Source organism: Saccostrea cucullata, unplaced genomic scaffold (assembly GCF_032062105.1).
Source record: "Saccostrea cucullata isolate Sc308-1 unplaced genomic scaffold, CSIRO_AGI_Scuc_v1 ctg59, whole genome shotgun sequence".
NCBI classification, from domain to species: domain Eukaryota; kingdom Metazoa; phylum Mollusca; class Bivalvia; order Ostreida; family Ostreidae; genus Saccostrea; species Saccostrea cuccullata.
The window spans coordinates 304968-329918 of record NW_026930547.1 but is presented as its reverse complement, the minus strand read 5'-3'; the positions used below and the strand labels follow the sequence as shown (position 1 = coordinate 329918).

The window sequence follows — 24951 nt, the reverse complement described above, 5'->3', positions numbered from 1 at the left end:
TGACACGGAGCACCATTTAATGTCCCATCTGACGGTCATTGCCAATACAAATGAATAACGTATTTCATATGTCAAAGAAATATTAAATTTCGTGGATCTCTTCAACAGCGAAATCCTCAAAAACTGGTGCTCAACGAAAATTGATGAAACCTTTTCGATAATAAAATTACGCTTGGTTGAAAAGTATACATTCATTTTGTGTGAGACCTCATTCTCTGATGTAAAACACAAGTAAATACTGTATTATATAACAGTGATTGATTGATTTTCATCTTTCTATCAGTCCTAGTTTGTGACTTTTGCCATATAGCTAGGTGGGGAACGTGTTTCAACAGCAAGAACTTTGGTTCCACAAACTCGGTTCATTATTAGGCCAATGAGGATGTCTGAATAAAGTGCAGGGAATTGATCATCTGGGATCAATAGAAAAGGTGTAAAAAGATAGGTAAATACAACAATAATCCATACGCAATTCCAATAGTTTTTCAAATGGACTTATTTCTGCCTTGAATGCATCTTTTGTTCAGACCGTCACGATTTGGAGGACAGATTTGTTAACAATGGAATTCTTCTTGCACATGCCGTTCTTTTGAAACGCTATACACTCCAAGTCGGAAAACTGGCAAAGATTTGTGTGTTTCCTGATGTCATGTGTCGGTCCCATTGATTACTGATGACGCACTCACTACTCTGTATTACTGACCCACTAAAACACAAAATGAGATCATTCAATTCTTTTACGAGAACTCGGGGTTGAGATTTTATTTCTAGTGTTAATGTATATTACACTAAGATCACATAAAATGGGTCTGGGCCTTATACACAATGGGCCCCATGACGCAAGTCAGTTTTGTTTCACCATCGAAGTTGCTCTCTGGTTTTTATGAAGAGAGCAAATATTTAAGGAAGTCTTCAGCAGTAACTATTATGTAATATATCTTTGATTTCATGTATTTGCTTTCATGATAAATCTAAGTATCAGTATTCACAATTTCCCATTCTTCTTTAAATTCTCTCTCCACTTCTCCTAAATGCTTATTAGAAATTTGACTTTATTACAAGACAATGACATCCGATGCCTCTGAAGTTTCAGGAAGTAAGTCTCGGAATTCATCAGGAAATGATCCAGTTAGTCTGAACTGATCTTCTTAATCCCAACCCCACAAAATTGTGAGGGAGCTTAAATTGTTTATGACACCATCAAAAGGATGTCATTAGAACAATATGGGTCTATGTAATAAGTTGTTTTATATCCATCTTTAATTTATTTTCACTTTAGTATGTTCCACTGTACCACTCTTGGTTTCTTGAACATGATACCATAGGCTATCTTCTCTTTGAACTATACCAATAAGTGTTGGAGATGAATGCCACCCACCTTAAATAACATGGTGCAAGTCTTGGGTAAGTTGTGGGTGATGTATATTTTATCAGATGTTTAGATTACCACACAGTCTGAAGTTCATCAATGTTACCACATTTCTGATGGTTTCCAAGTTTATTTGATCTTCTACCAGAACTGTATCTTGTAACAATTTGCTACAAGGCTATGCTCCCTATCAGATGAACACTCAATTTTAGAGAAAAATCTGAATTCTGTTTCTTTGTATTACACATTTTATCTGAAACATATAAAGATAAATAAAGGTTACAAAAGACAGTTAAACCAGTATACTAAGCAGCTAGTCAAGTATAAATGTGATGTTTCAATATGTTCTTGTTTTATAGCCTTATATTGATTTAAGTCTCAGAATAACTTCTTAATATCATTGATATTTGCTTTGATGGCCATTTTTGGGTGGACACTGAACACTGAAAGTAAATTTGAAAACTAACACTGTATGATACAGGAAACTGACCAATGGATGAAGAGAAACAGGATTTGATGGTTCTGGGATTGGTCAGCACTGATGGATAACCATTATTTCTCCTTCCTAAATAGATCTATAAAGGTTGCAAACTAATGCATGTTAATCTTAGACAATCAATCTGTCATAGAATTTTTGCAATCACTGCTACAAGCACAATTGAGCATCTTCTTTTTTTTGACACAATAAAAAGACTTCAGAATGCTCTAACTAGCTCTCCTGTGAATTTCACTTTTGCTAATTTGTTAGAGGAGGGAAAGTACACAATTTTCTACTTGAGTCTCAGAGTATTCTGAATATATGGAATTGAAGATGAAAGAATTCTGAAGACATTTGATGATCATAAATTAATGCTGTGTCATTTTATTATTTAAATCAACAGAGAGATTTTAAAAATGTAATATGCTTTGTTACTTTGTAGCTGACTCTTGGAAATGAGTGTATTTGTAGATGAGTAAATTTTATCCGAAAAGACATGTGTGAGTTTGCATCCATTTAAGTTAGTGTGCTACTATTTATTTCTTCCCCCATAAATTGCAAAAACTTTTTTTTAATGTAATGAGAGAATGCACTTTACTGATTCAGGTGTGTGAGAAAGCCTCATTATAAATAGGAGAATTTTCTGATTGTTTTGTTCCCTAAGTGATGGTTTACAGAGACAGATCCCTCATCTGGTTCTGACCTTGAAATGTACAAGTATTTATGGAATGGTGGAGACATACAGTACGGTCAACGCGGATTAGGCATTAAACCGCGCTCCCCCCGCGGTGTTTTGATCCTTTCCGCGATACACCCCCGCGGTTATTTCATCACCTACCTGTAGCCAGGTATAGACCGAGAGAGAGAGGTTGACTGAGAGATCTAGCTCAGAGCCTGAGGCCGTATGATATGGAACGCCAACACTGCCTTATAGCATACAACTATGCATTTATTATGTCAATTTATCATTACGTGATGTGAACATATCTTTACGTTATGTCAATTTTTTATGAGATTATGTAAAAATATCTTTACATCATGTCAGTGCTGCATTACATGAAGTAAATACATCCTTTCATTATGTCAGCACTTCATAACTTGAAGTCGAAAATTCATTATGTGAAGTGATAATACGTTTACATTGTGTTAAAACTTTATTACGTGAAATGAATGTTTCTTTACATCATTTCATTTCTTTAATATGTGAGGTCAAAACTGCATTACATCAAGTGAATTGTGTTTTATGATTAAACTTATCATTACATGAAGTCAAAAATCCATTCCTTTTTGAGAGTGTATATTTCTATTGTATCAAAGCATTATACATGATATGGGTTTTTCTTTATTTTACGGCGAAAGCATCATGATGTGAGGTGAACACATCTTACCTTTATGTCAGTGCTTTATTACGTGTATGACATTATGTGAACATATCTTTATATTATATCAACACTTTATCACATTATGTCAAAACTCAATTCCGTGATGTGGATAAATAATTACGTTATGTCAACTCTTTCTTATGTGATCTTAAAATATCTCTATATTGTGTTAACTCTTTATCATGTTGATTCCAAAAGTGGATTACCTGATGTAAAAATACATTTACAATTTCTCAAAGCTGTATATCTGGTATAAAATGAATGTTGACGACCGTGTTTTTATCACTGGTAAGAGGGGGGGGGGGGGTCCTGATTGATTAGGAAGAATTACAGACACAAAATATCAGCCCCCCCCCCCCCTTTAACTTTACAATAGAAAATGTAATGTTCATTGAAAGTAAGCCCCCACCCCCACTTTTTGTTGAATTATAGTCCACTGAGGGTAATGTAATATATCTGAAAAAAAATTTGGACTGATCGAAGTTGGACCCCCTCCCCGAAATAGGATTTTCGGGCTTGGAGTGGGCAATTATTTTTTTTTTTTTTTTGGCTTCTCAAGTTTTTTTTTCGGGCGAATATTCTTTTTCTGGCTGACCCCCCCCCCCCCCCCATTCTTTCGAAAAAAGATGATACGTCACTGGAATTATTAATTTTTTCAACCATTCCAGGGCCAGAATTCTATTATAAAAATCTACCAATCCCTCATCTTAATCAATTGAATATGTCTTAGTAAGCATGCATGGGCACATATCAGTAGCGGATTTGAGAATCTTGAACAAAAAAAATTGTCCAAGCCTGAAGGGGGACGGTCTATGGTCGGAGACCAAGGGGGAAAGCGGAGAAGCTCTCAGGCTTTATAGTTTTATAAAAATAGTTTTCAACTTAATTCAGCTAAACTCAATGTGAAACTAATGCAATGTCCTACAAAGTAAAACCAATTAATTTATTAATTTTATGTACTTGTAGATTTTGGTCACTAGAGATGGTAGGGCGGGATTTCCCCCTCCCCCCAACCCACCAGTGCACGTGTGTTATAACGATGTGTTTACACTTAAAAAAAAAGGAAAGTTCAAGACTGATAAAAAAAACGTATGACAATGTTCTAAGTAAGCTCAGAAGTTTAAGACTTTTATCCAAAAAAAAAAAAAACAAACAAACAAACAAACAATTCAAAATACGAGTAAAAAGAAAAAAAAATTGCTGCACATCTCATAATATTTGATTTATTTATTTAATTATCAGATTAAAGTGAACGCCATTGAATTTCGACGTGACTTTAATTCACAGTCGCAGTGTTAAGGCTATTTTTATTCAAATCGCTGAGATTTCTTCTACGACAATTTTCTCTCCCGCCAATTTAGTGCTTGCGGAACGCGGAAAATACGTTATGCTCATATAAAGGCCGAGGATACCCGTGTTCGCATAACGTAAAAGTGAATCGACATAATGTAGTAGTGTAAGTTAATATCATAAAGAATTGACATAATGTAATGATAGGTTAACACAATGTTATTGTTGTTTAATTAAATGTCATGAACAGTAAACATAACGAAATACAAGAATGTGTAAATGTCATAAAGTGTTGACATAATGTAAAGGAAGGTTTATTCGATGCAATAGTAGTGTGTGATAATATCATAAAGAATTGACACAATATAATGGAAGGTTGACACAATGCAGTAGTAGTGTGGGTTAATGTCATTAAGAGTTGACATAATATAATGGAAGGTTGACATAATGCAATAGTAGTGTGGGTAAATGTCATAAAGAGTTGACATAATATAATGGAAGGTTGACACAACGCAATAGTAGTGTGAGTAAATGTCGTAAAGAGTTGACATAATGGAACCGAAGGTTGACACAATGTAATAGTAGTGTGAGTAAATGTCATATAGAGTTGACTATATGTATTTAGGAAAGTTCACACAATGCAATAGTAGTGTGAGTAAATGTCATAAAGAGTTGATATAATGTAATGGAGGGTTGACACAATGCAGTAGTAGTGTGGGTTAATGTCATAAAGAGTTGACATAATATAATGGAAGGTTGACACAATAAAATAATAGTAGAAGTAAATGTCATAAAGTGTTGACATAATGAAACCGAAGGTTGACACAATGTAATAGTAGTGTGAGTAACTGTCATATGGAGTTGACATTATGTAAAGGAAAGTTCACACAATGCAATAGTAGTGTGAGTAAATGTCATAAAAAGTTGACATAATGTAAAGGAAAGTTCACACAATGCTATAGTAGTATGAGTTAATATCATGTAGAGTTGACATAATGTAAAAGAAGGTTGACACAATGTAATAGTTGTGTGAGTAAATGTCATAAAGAATTGACATAATGTAATGGAAGGTTGACGGAGTGCAATTGTTGTGTTCTGCTATAAGGCAGTGACGGCGTTCCATAGTATGATATCTATAACTGCATATTGTTCGGTCTATATAATTGCAGGTTTTGAGTAAAAAAAAAAAATGGTGCTATTAAAAATATCATACAGTGATACATAAACGTACTACATGTACCCGAAGAATTTCAAAAAAAAAAAAAAAAATTGCGCATGATTGTTTTCCCAAGTTATTCTGATGTTTGATAAATGTAAGTTTTTAAAACAGGTTTAAAAAAAAAATAAATTATATCCTCAGCATAAGCATAAACTTTATTTCTCTAAATCAATGACTATATACCGTATATCACTTTTACAATGAAACGCATAGTATATGTTTCGATAAATATTCGATAAATGGAAGATCTAGATATTCTGAAACATGTTTATAGGCAATGTGCAGTAAATCTCTCTCTCTCTCTCTCTCTCTCTCGTATTATTATTTGTGTTTTTTTAAATCGGCAAAATTCACTTTAAACTGCAGCGCATTTCCGCTTGAAAGCATACTTGTAAGTACGAACAATGTTCATGAGAAAAGCGTGTTAAATGAAAACACTGAGTAGTAGAAATATTTGTAAGCAGTTTAAAGTGTTACTTAAAGAACTCTTAATGTGCAAATAAAATAAGAGAAAAATAAAAAAAAAAAAAAATCCGCATAATAATAGTATACAGATGAAACGGGGTGTTTTGTTGTGCATACCGTTGTGCATAATAAATTGATATATCGTCCTTTTGCTATACATGCATACATATGTAAAAGAATTAATATTATTTCTACCATTTTACCTCTATAGCCACCCCTGTCAACGTATGGGATTAACTACGCAATGAAATACATGTACATGTAGCTTGTCGTAATTTTTGAGGGACATGTACACAGTACATGTAGGACAGCGTTAACATTCCTATTTTTTTGTATTTGTAGAAGACCAAGCATATACAGGGAAAGTCATTAAGATCAGTCTTTTTTTGTGAATCCAAATGTAATTGTTATTGAAACATACAACCTTATGTTTAAAAAAATATGAAGTTCATGCAGACGGCACTAAGGAATCGGGGGGGGGGGGGGATTATAATCATGATAATCCACCCGGTTTATGAGTTTATATTTTAAAACTGTGAAAATGTTGCGAAAATCCAAATCCTTTGTCTTTCACAAAGGTGTGAAATTATACCCAGTACAGCATGTACAGTGTCACTGTGAGACAGGAAATCCCTCTCCGCTTGACCGCGCACAATACACAGGAATCCACCAGTTACTAAGGAGACCACGATTAGTCCGTGCAGCTACATGTACACTGTGTATACATGTACTAGATTGATCGAGGACAAAAAATTACTTACCAATGCAAAATGCGCAAAAAATGTTGTTCCGATATTGTTTGTGGTGTTAATGAATTTCTTTTTCAGTAATTTTTTATTTACGCGATGTAAACAATGGTAAATAGTCCTTGATAGAATTTTGCAGGAATAAGCTTGGTAGTTTTTTTTGCACTGTTTTCGTTGAATTTTCATACATGAATACATTATTTTCAAAATCAACTTAGGCCTTAGCTATTTTCTAAATCAATTCATCTACTGATATTGGGAAAATAACCCCCCATCCAAAGTTGTGATTGTGCTGAGTTTTGTGTAAGACACATTAAGTGTCCCAGTAAATAAAGGGAGAAGGGGGGGGGGGTGATTGTTATATCAAAATTAACTTTTTACACGAAAGTAATCATGGTAATCTGCATATCTTAAATTTAAATAATTAATTCAAATATGTTTTAAATTATATGATCAATGTAAATGTCATTGTGAAGTATGTTAAACATGTATGACAGATGAATTTTACTGACCCGTTTTCGGGCACGCACGTGTACACCAGGGGTAGGGCTGGTGCAGGGGAACGCACCTTGTCCAGTGTACAGCTGTGAGGACCAAGTATGCGTACCAGGTCTAACTCTAGACAGTATGTAATTTTACTTTATCTTCTACGGATTGGTAGGCCATCAAATTACACACGCATACACACCCTACTGATTTCAAGAACATTGCCCCAGAATAAAGGAATGACACTTAACAGACGACTCGGAGAATGCTGATTACATAAAAATCTTCTGCGTATTATACTCCTATATTTGAAGATTAATAATTTTAAAACACTTTCATCATTTATAGCCCCAATGAAAGTGACACTGCGATGAATCGCGCGCGTTTCTTTAATCAATCTACTATTTAAAAAAAACGCTATGAAAAATAAAAATTAATATTGAATATCATGAATAACACACGGGGTGTTTTATCTTGCATTGTCGTATAAATATATCACATACAGTAATTTATATCGAAAGTTGTGGATCTAAATAGAATGAACACATATTAAAAAAGTGATTCAAGAATTAGTAAACGCTGTTTGAAAATTGCTTTGATGATTTTTATAATTATTTAGATAAATGAGGGTGTATTTCTTTGAAAAATTAATTTTTATTTTGTACTTCAAATATTTCAGTTCTATAAATTTTAAAATGTCATTAATTTCGTTTTATTTTGTTAAATGGTTGATATTTTCAAAGGGAGGTAACTCGAGTTTTAGACCAAGACTGTTTCTCACCTGTAATCGCTAAGATGCACCGCGACGGTGTGATTTACCTGGATTACTGAACCGCGGGGGCACGCGGTTTTTACCGGAGACACCAGTACTAACCGCGATGAGATTCACACCGCGGGGGTGCGCGGTAAATGCCTAAACCGCGTTGACTGTACTGTAGATATATCCAGAACTTAAAACCAGGCATAATTCTCAGATATAACACAGATTCTTCTGAGTGAGTCCCAGAAATAAACTGTGGGGGCATATGTGTCCGCTCAGAGCCTTGATTCGACAAATGCTAAAATTTCCCTGTGGAAACCAGTTTGCCTAGAAGCACTGCAATGGTTGTGCAAATTTAACTATAATAAATGGCCTTGAGATTGGAAATATTAGATACCTTATTAGAACTAAGTGCTGTCAAGTTTTGCTGTTAGAATCTCACCCTGCAATCTGACATCTGAGAAAGATACTGTGAGATTAAATGAGATCTAGCATTGTCTTTAAAAAGAGCAGATAAATTGTCATACAATTCATCAAACATAGAGACCAGTGTAAGGCCTAATCATTTATTTAGGACTTTCTCCAATGGCAGACATTTTGATGAGGGTTTTATATTGTAGTATAATGATCGAGTAACCACACAGTTTAATACCAGTAATTCAGCACGGAGCAAAAATGACATTTCATTCTGCAATTGACGTCAATGGTCATGCATCAGTGACTCTGGGTATTACACCACTGGGTTGCGCTGGATGGTATTTGCAATTATAGACTGCCGTCAAGGTTTTTTTTTTTCTAACCAGTGCTGAGAAAAGGCTTCATTATGATTTTTATCTGATTATATCATGACTTTAGCTGTTCCCTCAAAACCTATTTAATTCTGTCCATTGTCAATCATCCAATAGTGAAAGTTTCGATGAGAAATTTATTTGAATCTGTCAGATATATATATATTTATTAGGAGCACCTATGAACAAAGAAAAAAGTCAAACTTATTATGCATAGTGATAGTTTACTAAATTTTGCACATCTGTAGCTGCTACAAAAGTTGAACTGTCTTACAGTCTTGTTTGTATGAGGTTTTTTCCCAACATAAATTGAATACTTTTGGATGCTTCTGTTTAGAGAAGATGAAGGGTTTAATCTGATTGTGGTAGAGAATTGAAAGAGGGCCAGGGATAGAGTTATTGTCTGACCTTCCAATTAAAAACAACTATCTGAGGAGGGGAAAAAGTGTAATTGTCTTACATAACAAAAATTAATTTTCCGTTACACTATTGTGTAATTCGTTCTTTTTTTGTCCGTTTTAAACGACTCTGCTATTTTCTGCTTTGGATAGCATTTCGGTATTCTGTACACATTTTAGAAGAAGAGAAATGGAAGTATAATTAGATGGCTTGTCTGGCAAAGATTTTTTGCTGCGTTATTTTAGCACTGAGGTCATGTCAGAGAAATCGCAGGAAGTGGGCACTGACGTCAGTACGAATATGATGCTTTAGATACAGGGTGGTGATCGCACAGGATTGTAATTGGACAAGGCTGGCTTAGTTCCTCATTGGGTACCAGTCGTAATTTTGTGGTCGTTATTATGTAATAACACTTAGTTTTGCTTGATTAGGTAATGGTTTAGTAAGAGAAAGTCAATGAAATATTACAGTGATAGGAATCTTATAGCCGGGCATTAGTGAAGCTTGATCAAGCATATTGAATGGCAGTAAATGTTTCTGACGTGAATCTACTCTGACCAACATAATTCTAGTAATTAGATAAAATGGTCGTGTTACAGAATTATTTACGTCTGAACAAAAGATCCGAAATTGTCGTAATCAACAGAATATGAAGTACAAGAAGGGTACATACAGTATTATGTAATAAAAAAAAATCATGTATTTGATTATTAACTTAAGTTTGTAATTTAGTAAAAAATCAGTAATTTAAAACTTAATTTGTGTACTTAAAATCTACATTTGATCGTTTAAAGTATATTCTCTCTCTCTCTCTCTCTCCCCCCCCCCCCCCCTTTAAAGTAAAATTTCAAAAATCTCTTGAAAGTTCTAGTTATACAGTGTTTTCCCTACAAACCGGCTACCGGCCAAATTGACCGCTTCAATTAACAAAAATGCCGTTTTGAAATAAAAATTTGTTGTAAGGTCCACAGTGATTTTGTTCATAAGCATCAGCCCTAAGCCTGTTTCAACTGATCTCTAACCCTTTACTTTGAAATAAAGGGAAAACACTGAGTTATAACTTAAGAAAAAAATTGACTTAATATTCTTAAGTCCAAAGTTGCTTGTCTATTGTGAAATAATTTTTCAAACAGAGAAAACATAAAAAGATTTTAAAATGATTATACTACTAGGTACATGTATAGGGTTGCTTGGAAAATAACTGTGTAGCAACAATCAACTAGATAAGTTTCAATTTACTGGTACCAAAAAACAAAAAAAAAAGACCATGGTATTTGTAGTATTTTTTTTAGATTGTAGAGTTCTTTTTTTATGTCTTTAATTTAATGCTCTTTCTTTAGTGGGCCTGCAGGGGGGTATTGATCTTGTTAGGACACTGAATAATCGATCAGTCCAATTGTTATTCAGAACTGACTTATTACACTATCTAATGTATGTTCAGAACTTTTTACTTTATTACTTTCAGATTGACTTTTTGCGCTATCCAAATAAGGTAAAGCTGGTTTTTAGTCTGCCTGCTTTATATACAACACTAGCGCTTTAGTTAGTGGTGGTCCCTTCATATTTCATGTTCGACCTCCTAACACGTTGTGTGTGATGTTCAATTTTTGTGTTGTAACAGCACTGACACCTGTATTTTAAACGTGAACATAACCACACATAACAATTTATCATTCACACAACAACCAATAAACAATCAAGCATGAATATTAATGAACATATCTAGGTTAGACCAAAAAAATTATATTAAAACCAACGTTAATATTTTTGTATTGAAATTTATGATAATATGAATGTCTTTGTTGTACGTTGTAGTAGAAGTTTTTTGGTAATATTGCTTTGTTTTCTGTATCCTTATTTTTATGTAATTATTTATGTGCAATTTGTGTCAAATTTATTCTACTTTTAATTGATTTTCCCCATTTCTGAATTACCATGCATAGCTACAATAAATTATCTTATGCTGTTATCATAAAAATTTTAATGTTTACAGAACCGAATTTCAAATATTCATTGGAAAGAATGTAGATGTTTTTAGAGGAAGCTATTCATTGGTGGAGAACCTAGGTGTTCCATTTACATTAATTTTTTAACCTAGAAGTGTTATATTGCTGAGATTTTAAATTACGTTTTATTTAGCTAGAAACAACTCTTCTCTTGATCAACATTTAATTCAAAAACTAAGTCCTAGGTGTGTTTGTAATTTCCAGGCATTATATATATGTATCCAATACTAGTATATACAATTATGTACATTTTCAATACATGTAGTTTAGCAATCATGATTTTTCATGTCCCGTTATCAAGATTTGGAAATTACAGTTTTTGCTCTGTCTGTCTGTCCATCTGTCTGTTTGTCCACAAAAACTTTAAAGTTGCCCAAAACTTTTGATTAGTTAGAGCTTAAGGCTGTCACATTTGAAAGTTTCATCATTCAGCATAATGTGAATACATATTTTCTGCTGAAATTTGTCAGTTTTTGAATTGCATTTAAGAAATTTATTATGACATTTTTAAAAATCTTGTCAGGGATTAAAAAGAAATATTTTGAATAATCCATATGATGGAGTAAGCTGCTAATTTTGATAGGCAAGTTTAAATTAAAAATCTCAAATGTGAAATTACCCTTCATTGAATGTGTTTACTAAAGATTTTGAATAGAATGAAAGAAGATAACTGAAAATCAATTTCTTGAAGGATTAAGTTACCATATGTTTAGCCTTATTATGCATCATTGCACCAACATTTACATAATTATTTTTTGTGTGACACCCTTTTTTTTTCATTCTTTAATGAAATTGATATATTTCTTATCCTCCTAGCTGTCCTTTTTTCACATATGAATTAGTAATTAGGTGAATCAATAAGATATTTATTATTCAAATCATTTTTTTATTTTTCATGATTGTCTTAATTTTGACATGCACAATGATACTTCATAGATAATATTTTATCTATTTAAGTACAATCATTTGTACTGCCATCTGTAAACAAAGTCCAGAGTTCAAACTTGAGATCATGATTTCAATTAAAAGCCCTGATTGATTTAATTGGTAGGAATATTGGAATTCAGACATAAAGAAATTCGGGATAGGGACCGTACCATTCTACGTTTTTTTTAATAGTAGTAGGTCTTGTCAGACCCGTAGTCATTATATTCTTAAATTTCTTTTATAAAAGATGAATTAGTTGACCCAATTAGTTTCAAAGGGAGACCCTGATAAATTGAGTATGGAGGATAATATATTCTAGGTTTGTTGTGCTGTTCAATAAGTGTGGCCTTTAGGGACGTCAGGAGCTGGTGTTGTCAGAGTTGACGAAGTGCCAGCCAAACACAATTCCCCGCGGAGGCCCAAGGACAACAATCACTCAAATCATACGTATTGATAGCCATACACTAATACTGGGAAAGTACTAGACCAGTCATACAGTAATACTGGGAAAGTACCAGGCCAGCCATACACTAATACTGGGAAAGTACCAGACCAGCCATACACTAATACTGGGAAAGTACCAGGCCAGCCATACACTAATACTGGGAAAGTACCAGGCCAGCCATACACTAATACTGGGAAAGTACCAGGCCAGCCATACACTAACACTGGGAAAGTACCAGGCCAGCCGTACACTAATACTGGGAAAGTACCAGGCCAGCCATACACTAACACTGGGAAAGTACCAGGCCAGCTGTACACTAATACTGGGAAAGTACCATACTAGCTGTACACTAATACTGGGAAAGTACCAGGCCAGCCATACACTAACACTGGGAAAGTACCAGGCCAGCCATACACCAATACTGGGAAAGTACCTGGCCAACCATACACTAATACTGGGAAAGTACCTGGCCAACCATACACTAATACTGGGAGAGTACCATACTAGTTGTACACTAATACTGGGAAAGTACCAGGCCATCCATACACTAATACTGGGAAAGTACCAGACCAGCCATACACTAATAATGGGAAAGTACCAGGTCAACCTTACACTAATACTGGGAAAATACCTGGCCATCCATACACTAATACTGGGAAAGTACCAGACCAGCCATACACTAATACTGGGAAAGTACCAGACCAGCCATACACTAATACTGGGACAGTAGCAGACCAGCCATATAATAATACTGGGAAAATGCCTGGCCAGCCATACACTAATACTGGGAAATTACCAGACCAGCCATATTCACTAATAATGTGTTACTGGTATTAGGAAGGCTCAAAAAGTACCAGACCAGCCATACACTAATAATGTGTTACTGGTATTAGGAAGGCTCAGAAAGTACCAGGCCAGCCTAACACTTATACTGGGTTTCTGGTATTAGGAAGGCTCAGAAAGTACCAGGCCAGCCATACACTAATACTGGGTTACTGGTATTAGGAAGGCTCAGAAAGTACCAGACCAGCCATACACTAATAATGTGTTACTGGTATTAGGAAGGCTCAGAAAGTACCAGGCCAGCCTAACACTAATACTGGGTTACTGGTATTAGGAGAACTCAAAAAGCACCATCCCACTCTATCGAACCCTAGCCCTGATACACATTACAGTCAGCATTACTTAGATTATGTATGTCTACTCTACATCTTCCTTATATATCTACATGGTTTTTCATCTTGGCAGTAGGATTTTAAAGCCTACAGCTAGGAACACTTATCATTGTCATTTTGACCCTAATTTGTTGTAGATGTCAGTCAGTTTGTCTGAAAATGAAGAAAAGTAATTCAAAAAGGATCTAGATAATATATTCAAAACATTTACATACATCAGCTATCTCAGATACTTTTGTTCTAGAATGCAACTTGTCGCCTACATATCTGGAAAGAGTCAAAATTTCCATTTTATGGATTAACCATAATGGACCCTCAAAGACACGAAACATATTTATATATGTGCTTGCACCTAAATTTTTTATCGTTTTGTTCAGTTTGTTTTTTTTTTTGGGTAAATCTAGAATAAGTTAAGCAGGGCATTAAACTACATTTTTTCTTTTTAATATTAAAGATACCATTTCTGTATTTCATTGAAAAACAAATTGCAAAACAGATGCAGACATAATTATTAGTACTATATAAAAGTAAAATTATTTGCGTGTTCTACAGCAGTATTTCAAATGAAATTTTAAGTAATTTTTGTATATTTATAATCTCATTTGATCTATAACTAATTAATAAAAAAAATAATTTAGGTTAGAATTAAATTTAGATAATGAAGAGTCATATGTCTTTTCTTTTGAAATAAAATCCAGAGATAGCACTTCAAGTTCAAGTTCTTTATTAACTTTGAGCATTATAGCTCATCGGTACAAACAAATACAAACATGACTGTACAGGTTTACAGGAGAATATGATTATTATGTACATATGAAACAAATGTATATATATATGACATGAAGATGAAATAATCATCACATTTTATATAATTAATGTTCATTTCCTGAAAAATTGAACTATATATCTTTGTTTCCCCTAATCGAATAAAAAAGACGGGGAAATGATTAATTTAAAATGAAAATTTATCAAGGCGACTTCAAATTTTATGGTCGTTAAAATAGTTATTTCCATTTCAATTGTTCCAGGTCATTAATAAAACTATATTTACATTTATTAGTACAGAAAGTTCTTGACCTACATTTAGAATTCATAGAAAGTAATCTTTGTAGTTCAAGTTCATTTTATTCACCCAGTAGAAGTGCATGACTCTGGCACTTAATTAATCTTGTCAGGCTTGTGATAATATGTAAGATAGGAAAGAAAGGAAAATGACATTTTGCTCACAAAGATAAACCAAATAAATATCATATGATATGGGAAAACAGAGTGTTTGTATGATTTTCTGGTTATCTTGCAGATTATATAATACAGACGATGTTATCCATCATACAATGTGTTTCAGTCAGATTTTATTATCCAATTGTTTCAAGAGTGAAGAATTCTAGTTAGCTAAAGGCATAAGATTGAGACATCGCCTTTGTTTTATGAAGAACTTCTTCTCTCTAATTACATCGGGGGGCTATTTTGTTTCCATCAAATGCTTGAAAATCACTGTAGAACAATGTTGGCCGTTCTAATAAAAACTGATTTTGATGAAACTGTATTTTATAAAACTTGGTTGACAATAAAAAAAAAATTGAATCATCGCATTTAAAAAATCTTCTCAGTCGGCGCGATTTAATTGGGTCGGTCGCGTTAGGGGAAACAAAGGTATTTTTTATTTTGGCCTTGGAGCACGATTATGACACTATGATTGACTTACAAGATTTAATTATTTATGATTTAATTTTTGTTTACCTCATTAAATTCTTTGTTATGTTTAAGGATGTCATGCTTTTCTATTTTTCCAAAATTGCCAAAATCAGAATAACTTACTTTCATCAATAAAAATTATCTCTGAAAAAAAAAAATCACACCTGGCTTTTAAAATGTTTCCAGAGTGTACGGTAGATACAAGAGGAACTAGGGAAAGTTTTGAAATAAAATCCCCCCTTTAATTGAATTCTATGTAAAAATTTTATTAGTGCTTTACTTTTACCTGAAAGGACATAACCAAAAGGGGTTTTTGTTTGTTTTTTTTTTAGTTTTAGTAATATTTTTAAAGGAAGATTTTGGTCTTGAATGTTGGATTTTTTGAGTTTATATGAACATCCTTGTAGGGGAATTGATATTTTATTTTCTGATCTGACAGCCAGTGAGGAAGTTGTAGATGTATTCATCTTCCCAGAATCCTCTAATAATTACAGGACAAATGTATCAAATCCAGGGTCAATAAACATTATATTGACATCAGTTACACTAGATACACATTTACAGGGACTTTCTTGATTCAATCTAGCACTACCATCCTGGCCATATTACAGCTTTTATCCCCTAATGGCCAAAATTAATTAGTGGTCTCTGAAGTAACATTTGTGAACTGTCAGTGGTCTATGGACTGTTAAGGTCGTACTGTGTGTGACTTTTACTGTGAAGTCAGTCTTATTACAGGTACTCTATGGTTTGGTGTATCACTTGACTTATCATTCTGTGTAGGGACTACATGTACTGAGTTGTGAGTCTATTACAGGTACTCTTTTTTTTTATTTATCACTCCATCGTGCTGTGTGTGACTATTGGGACTACATGTACTGTGTAGTGAGTTTATTACAGGTTACTCCATGTTTTGGTTTGTCGCTCCTCATGCTGTGTGTGACTTTGTAAGGACTATGTGTACTATGTAGTACATGTATCTCAGGTACTCCGTGTTTTTGTTTATCGCTCCATCGTGTAGTTTCCTCAGACAGGATACAACACACAGTGTCCTTCCTCTATACATATCACATAAGTAGAGATTGCATGGGAATATTAGTACAGTACAATACTGATCATTGTGTAGGCTACAGTCCACTGGTGCCAAACAAATCCTCTGCAGACCCCGACCCTGTGTGATGCTATCTCTCTCTCTCTCAGGGACGAGGCTATAGGCCTTCAATACACATCTGGACTGGAACCCTTTGTGCAGTTATTAGACTGAATGTATTTTACAATTAATTTTTTCAATATCTTTGTGAAGGGTCAGCAATTGTGAATCATCTGTTTTAGTAGATAATGTTCATGCATTCTGATTTTGAATGATTTTTAAGTGACAATTGTTTTTTGGAGAAAAAAAACCTTTTGAACAATATCAAATCCCACCACATCCAGTTAAAGTGCACTCTCAGGACATTCGTATTTGTCATATTTGGATTGCTATGTTGATCTGGTATTGCAGTCAAATGGTGTGAGACGATGGAGTTTATGTTGTCTATACAAGAAGATCTCAGTAAATAGAAACACTAACCAGGCCCGATGTTTACAGCACCGTCTCACTGCTACCCTTGAACTATTGCCAGAAGTCATATTCATTACAAATGTTCATAATTACTTTATTTACTAACAAGAGCCTCAGGGTATTTTACATATTAATTCCAATTAACCAGACCTATTGTCTTAGCAGTGTATAGCTTTGAGATAATTAGAGATAAAATGAGTTGCCTGTCTGAGCTTCGAGTAGTGAGGATCGATTTTAGAATGAGATGATTTCGGTTGTATTATTGATAATTTAAAATATGCGTATTGTTCCAAACCAATGGAAAAGGACATTTACAATGGAAGGAATCTTCTCACCACATTAAATGCATCATGAAAAGTGAACATTTGATGGTGTTCTGCAGATTTTCTGAAACAGGTGCTTTATTCTTCCTATGTGGGACTTTTCTTGGTGGCTTGCCCAGTAGAATTTTATTTTAATATTGTCTCAGATTTAATAGAAATGGATGTTTGATATCATTTTAAAAAGAATGCTACCATGTTTGGGATGTATTGGATTTAGATTGTGTTCTTCAATTCATTAAATGTGTAAGCCTCAACGGTTTAAATTTCCTCAAGGACACTTCAAAATCAATCGGCATTCTGTGCAGATGTAGTTATTTACCATAAAATATCTGTCATTGAAAACTTAATTACATATCTGTTGCTTTGTGAATTAACTTCTGCAGAAAACATTAAGGGTGTTTAAATCTTCAGGAGTTGCTGAACAGTGATTGGTGGAAAGCATTGGGATTGATTTCGCTGCATGTCACTTAGGTTTCTGACGAACTTGCTGTGATGTATATACCTAGATAGGCATAACACACTGGTCACTTACCATTGGCTTATGGAGTTGTAATATTTATTATGTCCATCAGTTATGGTTCAGAGGTCATCGTGGAATTATAACACAGGGCTGTCTGTGACCCAACCGAGATGTCATGTCCCAGCAAAACCTCTCAATGTACACTTCCTCATAACAACCAAAACAAAACCTGTATTTATATTGAGTAGGATGAGCAGTAAGAGACTGGGCTCCTGTTAGTGGTCACCTTTATAACAAGAGACAAACAACATTGAATCACCTGTTGATTGAAGAGTCTTGCCAGAACTCACCTGAGTAAACGAACCCATCTTTTATCACAGAAATCCCTGACTTCATGCCAGAAGTTATTCCGACTTTCTGAGGAATGAGAAAAAAAACCTATTCAGATGCCGTAGTGCTAACAAGAATTTCTCCCGATTTTTTCCTTCAGATAATGAAGAGGATGTTTAGATGAAATTTTTTTTTGCTAGCAGCCGTGTGAAACATTGATTTGTGAAAGAGCTTTGGGATTTAGTGATTTTTTTTTTTCTTAAGAAATTGGATTATTATTTTTTGGCTATAATGTGGAGGTTATAAGTCACAATGATGTTCCGCAAGGACAAAGGCACCCAGACTTCCGATCATCACTGCTGCTTCATTGATGATGAGGTGGCGTATTACATGGTAAGACAAGAGAGTCTCCCCCAAGGTCAACTAATGATAAGTCTTTACAGAACCTAATCTGGCAATTATAGCTCTCACGGGGTTAAAAGGAGATTCATAAGCTCATAAGACACAGACTTAGTCAATATTTTAGGCTTCATAATCTCTACCTAGAAAAAAATTAACTGAAGTGGTAAAAATTCTGTGAGTTTTATTTGATGGATTAATTAATTAATACTTTTACATTTCAGATTTTTGAGATTGAAATACACATTTTTTTAAATTTTACCTCTCTGAAATGTTTGATAAATTTGGGCCAGAATTGAAAGGCCTTCAGAAGTTTTTTGTATAAATTTTTGCCTTGTACCTAGTTGACTTATTCGTCCTTCAATCCTTTGATAGACTCCCCTGTTTATCTCACCTGTTGTTATTACCATCTAAGTTTTCCATGTCTGTTTGTACATGTTCTCAATTTTAGATAGGTTCTCAATTTTAGTGTTTTGTTAATGCTATGTCTATAGAGACTAAGTACCTATCTAAGTGTAAGTAGGTTCGCCTGTGCTAATCAGTACCTATAAAACATGGCACTGTGTTCTCAGGGTTCAAATCCCAGACAGAAAATGTAGTCTATCTAATTACAGTCCTGACCATCCCCCCTCAGTTCCCTAACCCTCTCAGAATAATGGATGATAGCCATCAGTTAATGGCATTTGTGATTTCAGCAATGTAAATATGCTGACAGCTTGGATAGATCATATGTAAAGATGAAACATCACTGTAAAATATCGTCAAAATGATATTTGAAAAAAAAGCCTGTCATTTTTCACACCTGTGATTTATGATTCTGGCTGAGAAAGATGGGGTTAATTTAATTAGTAGGCATTCTAGGTCACATATTTGCCAAAAATTTTCACACTTTGGATGGTCCATTCATGCTGTGATCATGTGAGATGTCATGCACTTTACTGTAGTATTCCATTAGTTTGTTAAAAATTCCATTCTAGATTATAAAATTTCTTCTATGTAGCTTTATATATCAGTGAAAAATGATTTAAATGTTGTTGTTTTTTTTTTTTTGGTGAATTTCATATGTTTATAATAATTTTTTTTTTCAAATCAACACTTTAAAAATTTACTAACTACTTTCTTAGAAAAAAAATTATGTTAACTAAAAGATTTCATTGACTTAACATATTTCTGATTCATTTGATGACAATACATGTATTTAATTAGGAAAAATAATTTTTGTCTTGACTTTGCATTTTGATTGGTGTATTTACAAAATTATTTTGTGTGATATCCTTTGCTGTACAAAGTCATCTTCAGATTTTCATAAAACCTAAGGAATATTACTAGACAAGGAAACAATTAATTTCCACATGTCTTCTGGACTTCCTCATTTCCTTGTTAACTACCTGCAGAGTTTTGTTTGATATGTTGATGTAGGTGTATCAGTGTTACATAAGGTAATGCAGGTAATACTGGAAAAGGAAGGTTATCCTCTTGACTTTTTAAACACGTGGAAATTTGGAGGATGTATTGAATTTTTAAAACATGATTTATATATCTTTAAAAAAAAACAACACTCAAGCAAAAGTTTTGCATTCAGATTAATTTATTTCCTGATTGTGACAAGGAGCAGATGGCGGGTGTGACCGGTCGACAGGGGATGCTCACTCCTCCATGGCATCTGATCTCACCTCTGATGTTTTTGAGGTCTGTGTTTGCTCTGCTCCTATTTTGTATTGTTTGATGGACTTTTGAGCTTGAATACTGTTCGTTATCTCCACATATTTAATGATTAATTAAATAAAAAACATACTGCCATATGCCTACCTCTAGCTAGAAGTACAGGTAGTGTCTGCAGTGTGGATAAGGTACTGTAGATAATATACTTTTTACATAAAAAAAAAAATAAGAGTTCATTGACTTTCTTACTTGTATCAGTCTTCATTAACTCAGAGAACCCTTCATTTGTCTTTCTCCCCATTAGCCGTGAAATGTTGTGACACTGCCAACTAGAATTTTTGTAAATCCCCAGCAGTGCATTTCCAGGTTGATTTCCCAGAAAATCTGTTTTTAATAACAAATTGTAAAATGTTTGCACTTTTATGCATTCAGAGAGTGCAACCTTTGATCACTTGTTTGACCTTTTTGCACCCAAGTTCTATCTGCGGAACCATATCTTTATAAACACAATTATCTACCATATTTCCTTCAGTATTTTGGAAAAAAAATTATCAGGCCCAACCATAACTATAAACAAACTCACATTCAAAGCAAACACGGAAAAAGGAAAAGGAACTTGGATTTTAGTCGCAAAGGACATTTACAAAAGAAGTTTTAGACAATGGAAGCTTGTTTCTTTGTGGGGCTTGTGCATTAAATAGATTGGTTTATAATTTTGAAACAAGAAAATTGTTTATTATTTCTACATTAAGAAGCTGAGACCTTTGCTCCTTTGCTAGTTCCCAGACACAAAATCCATTTGTAAACATAAGATACATTAACATTTACAAAACCACAAGGCACTTGTATGTCACCGTGGTAATGAACGACCTCGACCCAGTCAAATAAATGGAGCTTCCTGTTGACATAAATCAAAACAATTTGCATCTTTTTAGGTAATGAACATTAACTATAAAGTGAGGTGTGCCTGTGTTAATTAGGGAGCAGGAAACAATGGCACTCAGGCTTGCTCACGAAAAGAAGTCATCATTTGTATTATTTGTCATTGATTTTAATTACAGGAAAGTGACATTTGACAGTTTTTTGAGGAGCACATAAAAGCTATTACTCAGTAATCGGTAGTTATTGGATTTCAGAGTTATCTCTCTTGTTCTGCATTAATTGACATAAGGCTGGCTGTTCATAGATTAAAAGTCAGCGCACTAATAGTGGACTGATTTGAACAATTTAAAAATTTTTTTTGTTATGAATTCATAATATTTTTTTGTTTTACTGCATTTATTGATTTTTTTAATAGCATAAACAAACATATTTGTCTTATAAGTCAGTGCAGATTTCTTGTATTCATATTAAATATCAGAGTATTTGGTTATTTTTGTCAAGATCTGAAATCAGAATAGTGAAAGAAGTGCCTATAAACATTCTTATTCTAATTGATCAGTCGTACATTTATTGAATTTTGTATCCTGTCAGCATCCAAGAACTAGAACTCTTGCATACTTCTTCAGTTGTGTCATAATGTAAATAAAAGGTTGTGAGTTCACCAAGTACCTTGCTTCGGACAACTTTAGGCAATAACCTCTCTTTCAACTTAAGAGCTCTGTGTATTTATTTGTTTCTGTCATAAAGATGAAGATTAAAATTTTTTAATGATACCAATTGTGTTAAATCATGTTGTGATAAAAATACCCCGCAAAAGACTTGAAGTTACGTCATATTTTACATCATCAAAGGGGAATAACCCTAAATTTATGATTTTGCTATTTTTAGAGTTATCGTTCTTTTAAATTCGACTTCCACGGAACGAGTCGAACTTTGGTGAATTTTGTCAAGGATTGTTAATTTTACATAAATTCTAAAGAAATTTCACTTCAATGTTTGTTTAATTCTTATTAGAGCTGGTTTATTATGCCAATTTTTTTACCATGCATCGGACACTTTTCGATGCAAAGGTAAGCACTACCATTTTCATACAGAACCCAGCTGACAGCTGTTTTTTGTGGAAAAAGAAAATAAAAACTCTATAATTTCAGTCAAAATACAAGTTGTCGATATATGACGTCTGGAATTTAACTCAATTTATTTCTACAAACCAGAGTATGATAAACCACGAGAAAAAAGCGCGAATTACCGCATTATAAGCATTTTATAACATTTCTACGGGAGAGTGAGGTATCTTGAATCGTTCTACATTTGTGCAATAATATCGTCAATTAAATTTAAATTGAGGATTATTTCTTAGATAAAAAATGAAAATATATCCATATCAAGGATTTTTAAGCACTGTGATAAAGGTATGATATTTTTCCGGTCTCCATACCGTCTGTCCGATGCATGGTGAACAATGTCCGATCCATGGTGAATTCCTAGTTATTCCTAAAAACTCGATTTTTGGGGATATTTTCTCAATAAATGGCATATAATTGTGTCCTAAATTGATATTTTAATCACAAACTAAATGTTAAGCTCCATTTTGATAATTTTCCGTCGGTAGCGATATCGCTAGAACTTGTTGAAGTACAAGGGTGTCCGATGCATGGTGAATTCACCCTAACTAAACTAAATTTTTGAAAGAAAGTAATGTATGCAATCATTTTGACTTTATTATAGTTCAAAAGTATAAGGGGTTGTTAATTTGACCAATGTCTTTAGAACTGAACTAAATGACTGCCATATTGCACTGAGCAGCCCTGACCTAGATCTTGTAGAGTACTGGCACCCTCATTGACAGTTTGCCGCTCCATTCATATTCTGTGGGGGAGTCCTGGCTTCAGCTGCTGGGTATCAGCTCTCAGGTGTTTGTTCACAGTAAGAAGCTGGCCACAAGCCGTGGATTGTGTTTGTGTGTAATCAGTAGGTGTTAACCAGTATCGAGCTTTCCCATTGATTCCTAGCATAATGCTGCAGTGTTGGGAATGACGTAAATGGGACAGATTAAGTCAACATTCACAGAGCTTACTGTGGGGCTACTGCTTAGTATAAGCATCAGCTGACTCGCATATGTAAGAACTTCATTCATACACACCAACAAAAACCCCCTCTGTATGCTCTCAGAGGAATTGTTCTAAATCCTTGCCTCTATTTCTTATGCATATATGTAAAGATTCCCAATACCTGTTAGAATTCATTAGTTGATTTAAAGCCTACCTTGATCTAATTTCAAGTATGAATTCAATTAATTATTTTGCTTTGGTACATCTGTACTTTTTAGTACATGTTAAATGGAATATACGAGGTTTTTCTTTTCCAGCAAACAAATTAAAATTTATTGAAATGGAAATTGATTTGCATCACATTGAGCACTGCTAACCCTGGCACCAGTCTTGTGAAAGAAATATTTTAAGTGTCAAACTTCACTGGTGCACACTTGGAAGCTCTTTGTTTTTTGAAAACCTGAAACATTAGTTTAGCACTCTGTCAGTGCTTCCAGTTACGCACATAGATAAAAATATCCAGGAAATTACATAAAAAGAACGCTGTTTACTGTATAAATATCTCTCTTTTAAACTCCTGTTGAAATTTTTCTGATAATCTTTCCCATCAAACACTGCATCCAGTAAACTTGTAACAAATGATTTAATTGGTTAATGCTTTACAGATGTTTTCAAATCTTTGTTGAATCTTTGTTTAAAGACTCCTGCATTTTCTTTAAGACATTCTTCAAGAGTTGTTGATGAGAAAGTTTAAATCATTGAAAATTCATTATTGAGAAAAATTAGATATTAAGTGTAAGAAGTGCAATTACGGATTTCACAATCTGCGCAATTTACCTTCTTTGAAGTTAACCAACTTTATGGATTCTCTTTAAGAAAGAAATTTTCAAAGGAGTTGAGTTTTTCTTATTAACTAAAAGCTTGTGAGGTAGAAAATGAGTTCCTCTGTATAAGATAGAGAGAAATGAAAGCAATCAAATCTCATTGATTTTTCGTTAGGTTGAGGTTTTTGTGTTGGAATTCTGTGGTCAGAATTCTTAGCTTCACTGTGTCAGGAACTGAGTGGAGGTCGAACTTGTGACAGGTAAAAAAAAAAAATCTTTACGGTTCCTCGGTGACCAGGGAGAGTCAGTAAGATAAGCCAGCCTCGGTAAAGACAGGTGATAGAGGTGTCATGACCAGCCCACCATACTAACAGTTAGTGGATGAAATATCATAATAAAGAAAACAGGAATATATATACTTCAATGAGTGTAGTGGAGATCTTTACAAAGGTTCAAATATTTCTGAAGGTTGACAATTGAAACTGCTTTTTTCAATTTTTAAGAATTGGCAAGAAATAGAGAGGATTTACAGATTTATTTTTAAGTGTTTTGACTTCCTGGCTGGGATAGACAAGTACTCCATTTGTATTTCCGGTGTGGTTCTCAAGTAGGAACTGTAGCTTGAGGACTTAGAACAGTAATCTTTGTGTGAAGTCATTTGTTTGGTCTTTGTACAGTGAAGGAAACCTGGATTCTGTGATAGTGGTATAGAACGGAGCCAGTCAGGATAAGCCCCAGTCAACAGCTTGTGGATGCCCAGCTCTGTGTAACTGGATAGTAATCCTGAAGTCTGAATTTTGTTGTGCAGGTTCTAGAGTATCATACATAG

General features: G+C 34.0%; 1 protein-coding gene across 1 annotated transcript in view; it reads left to right on the top strand.

Annotated features, from left to right (window-relative positions):
* The window catches only part of LOC134228989 (cGMP-inhibited 3',5'-cyclic phosphodiesterase 3A-like), an 89612-nt gene that overhangs the window by 36396 nt on the left and 28265 nt on the right, over positions 1 to 24951 (top strand). Inside the window, exon 2 of the mRNA XM_062710698.1 lies at positions 10848 to 10874. Within this exon, the coding sequence (XP_062566682.1) occupies positions 10848 to 10874 (27 nt within the window). The remainder of the gene's footprint in view (positions 1 to 10847; positions 10875 to 24951) is intronic.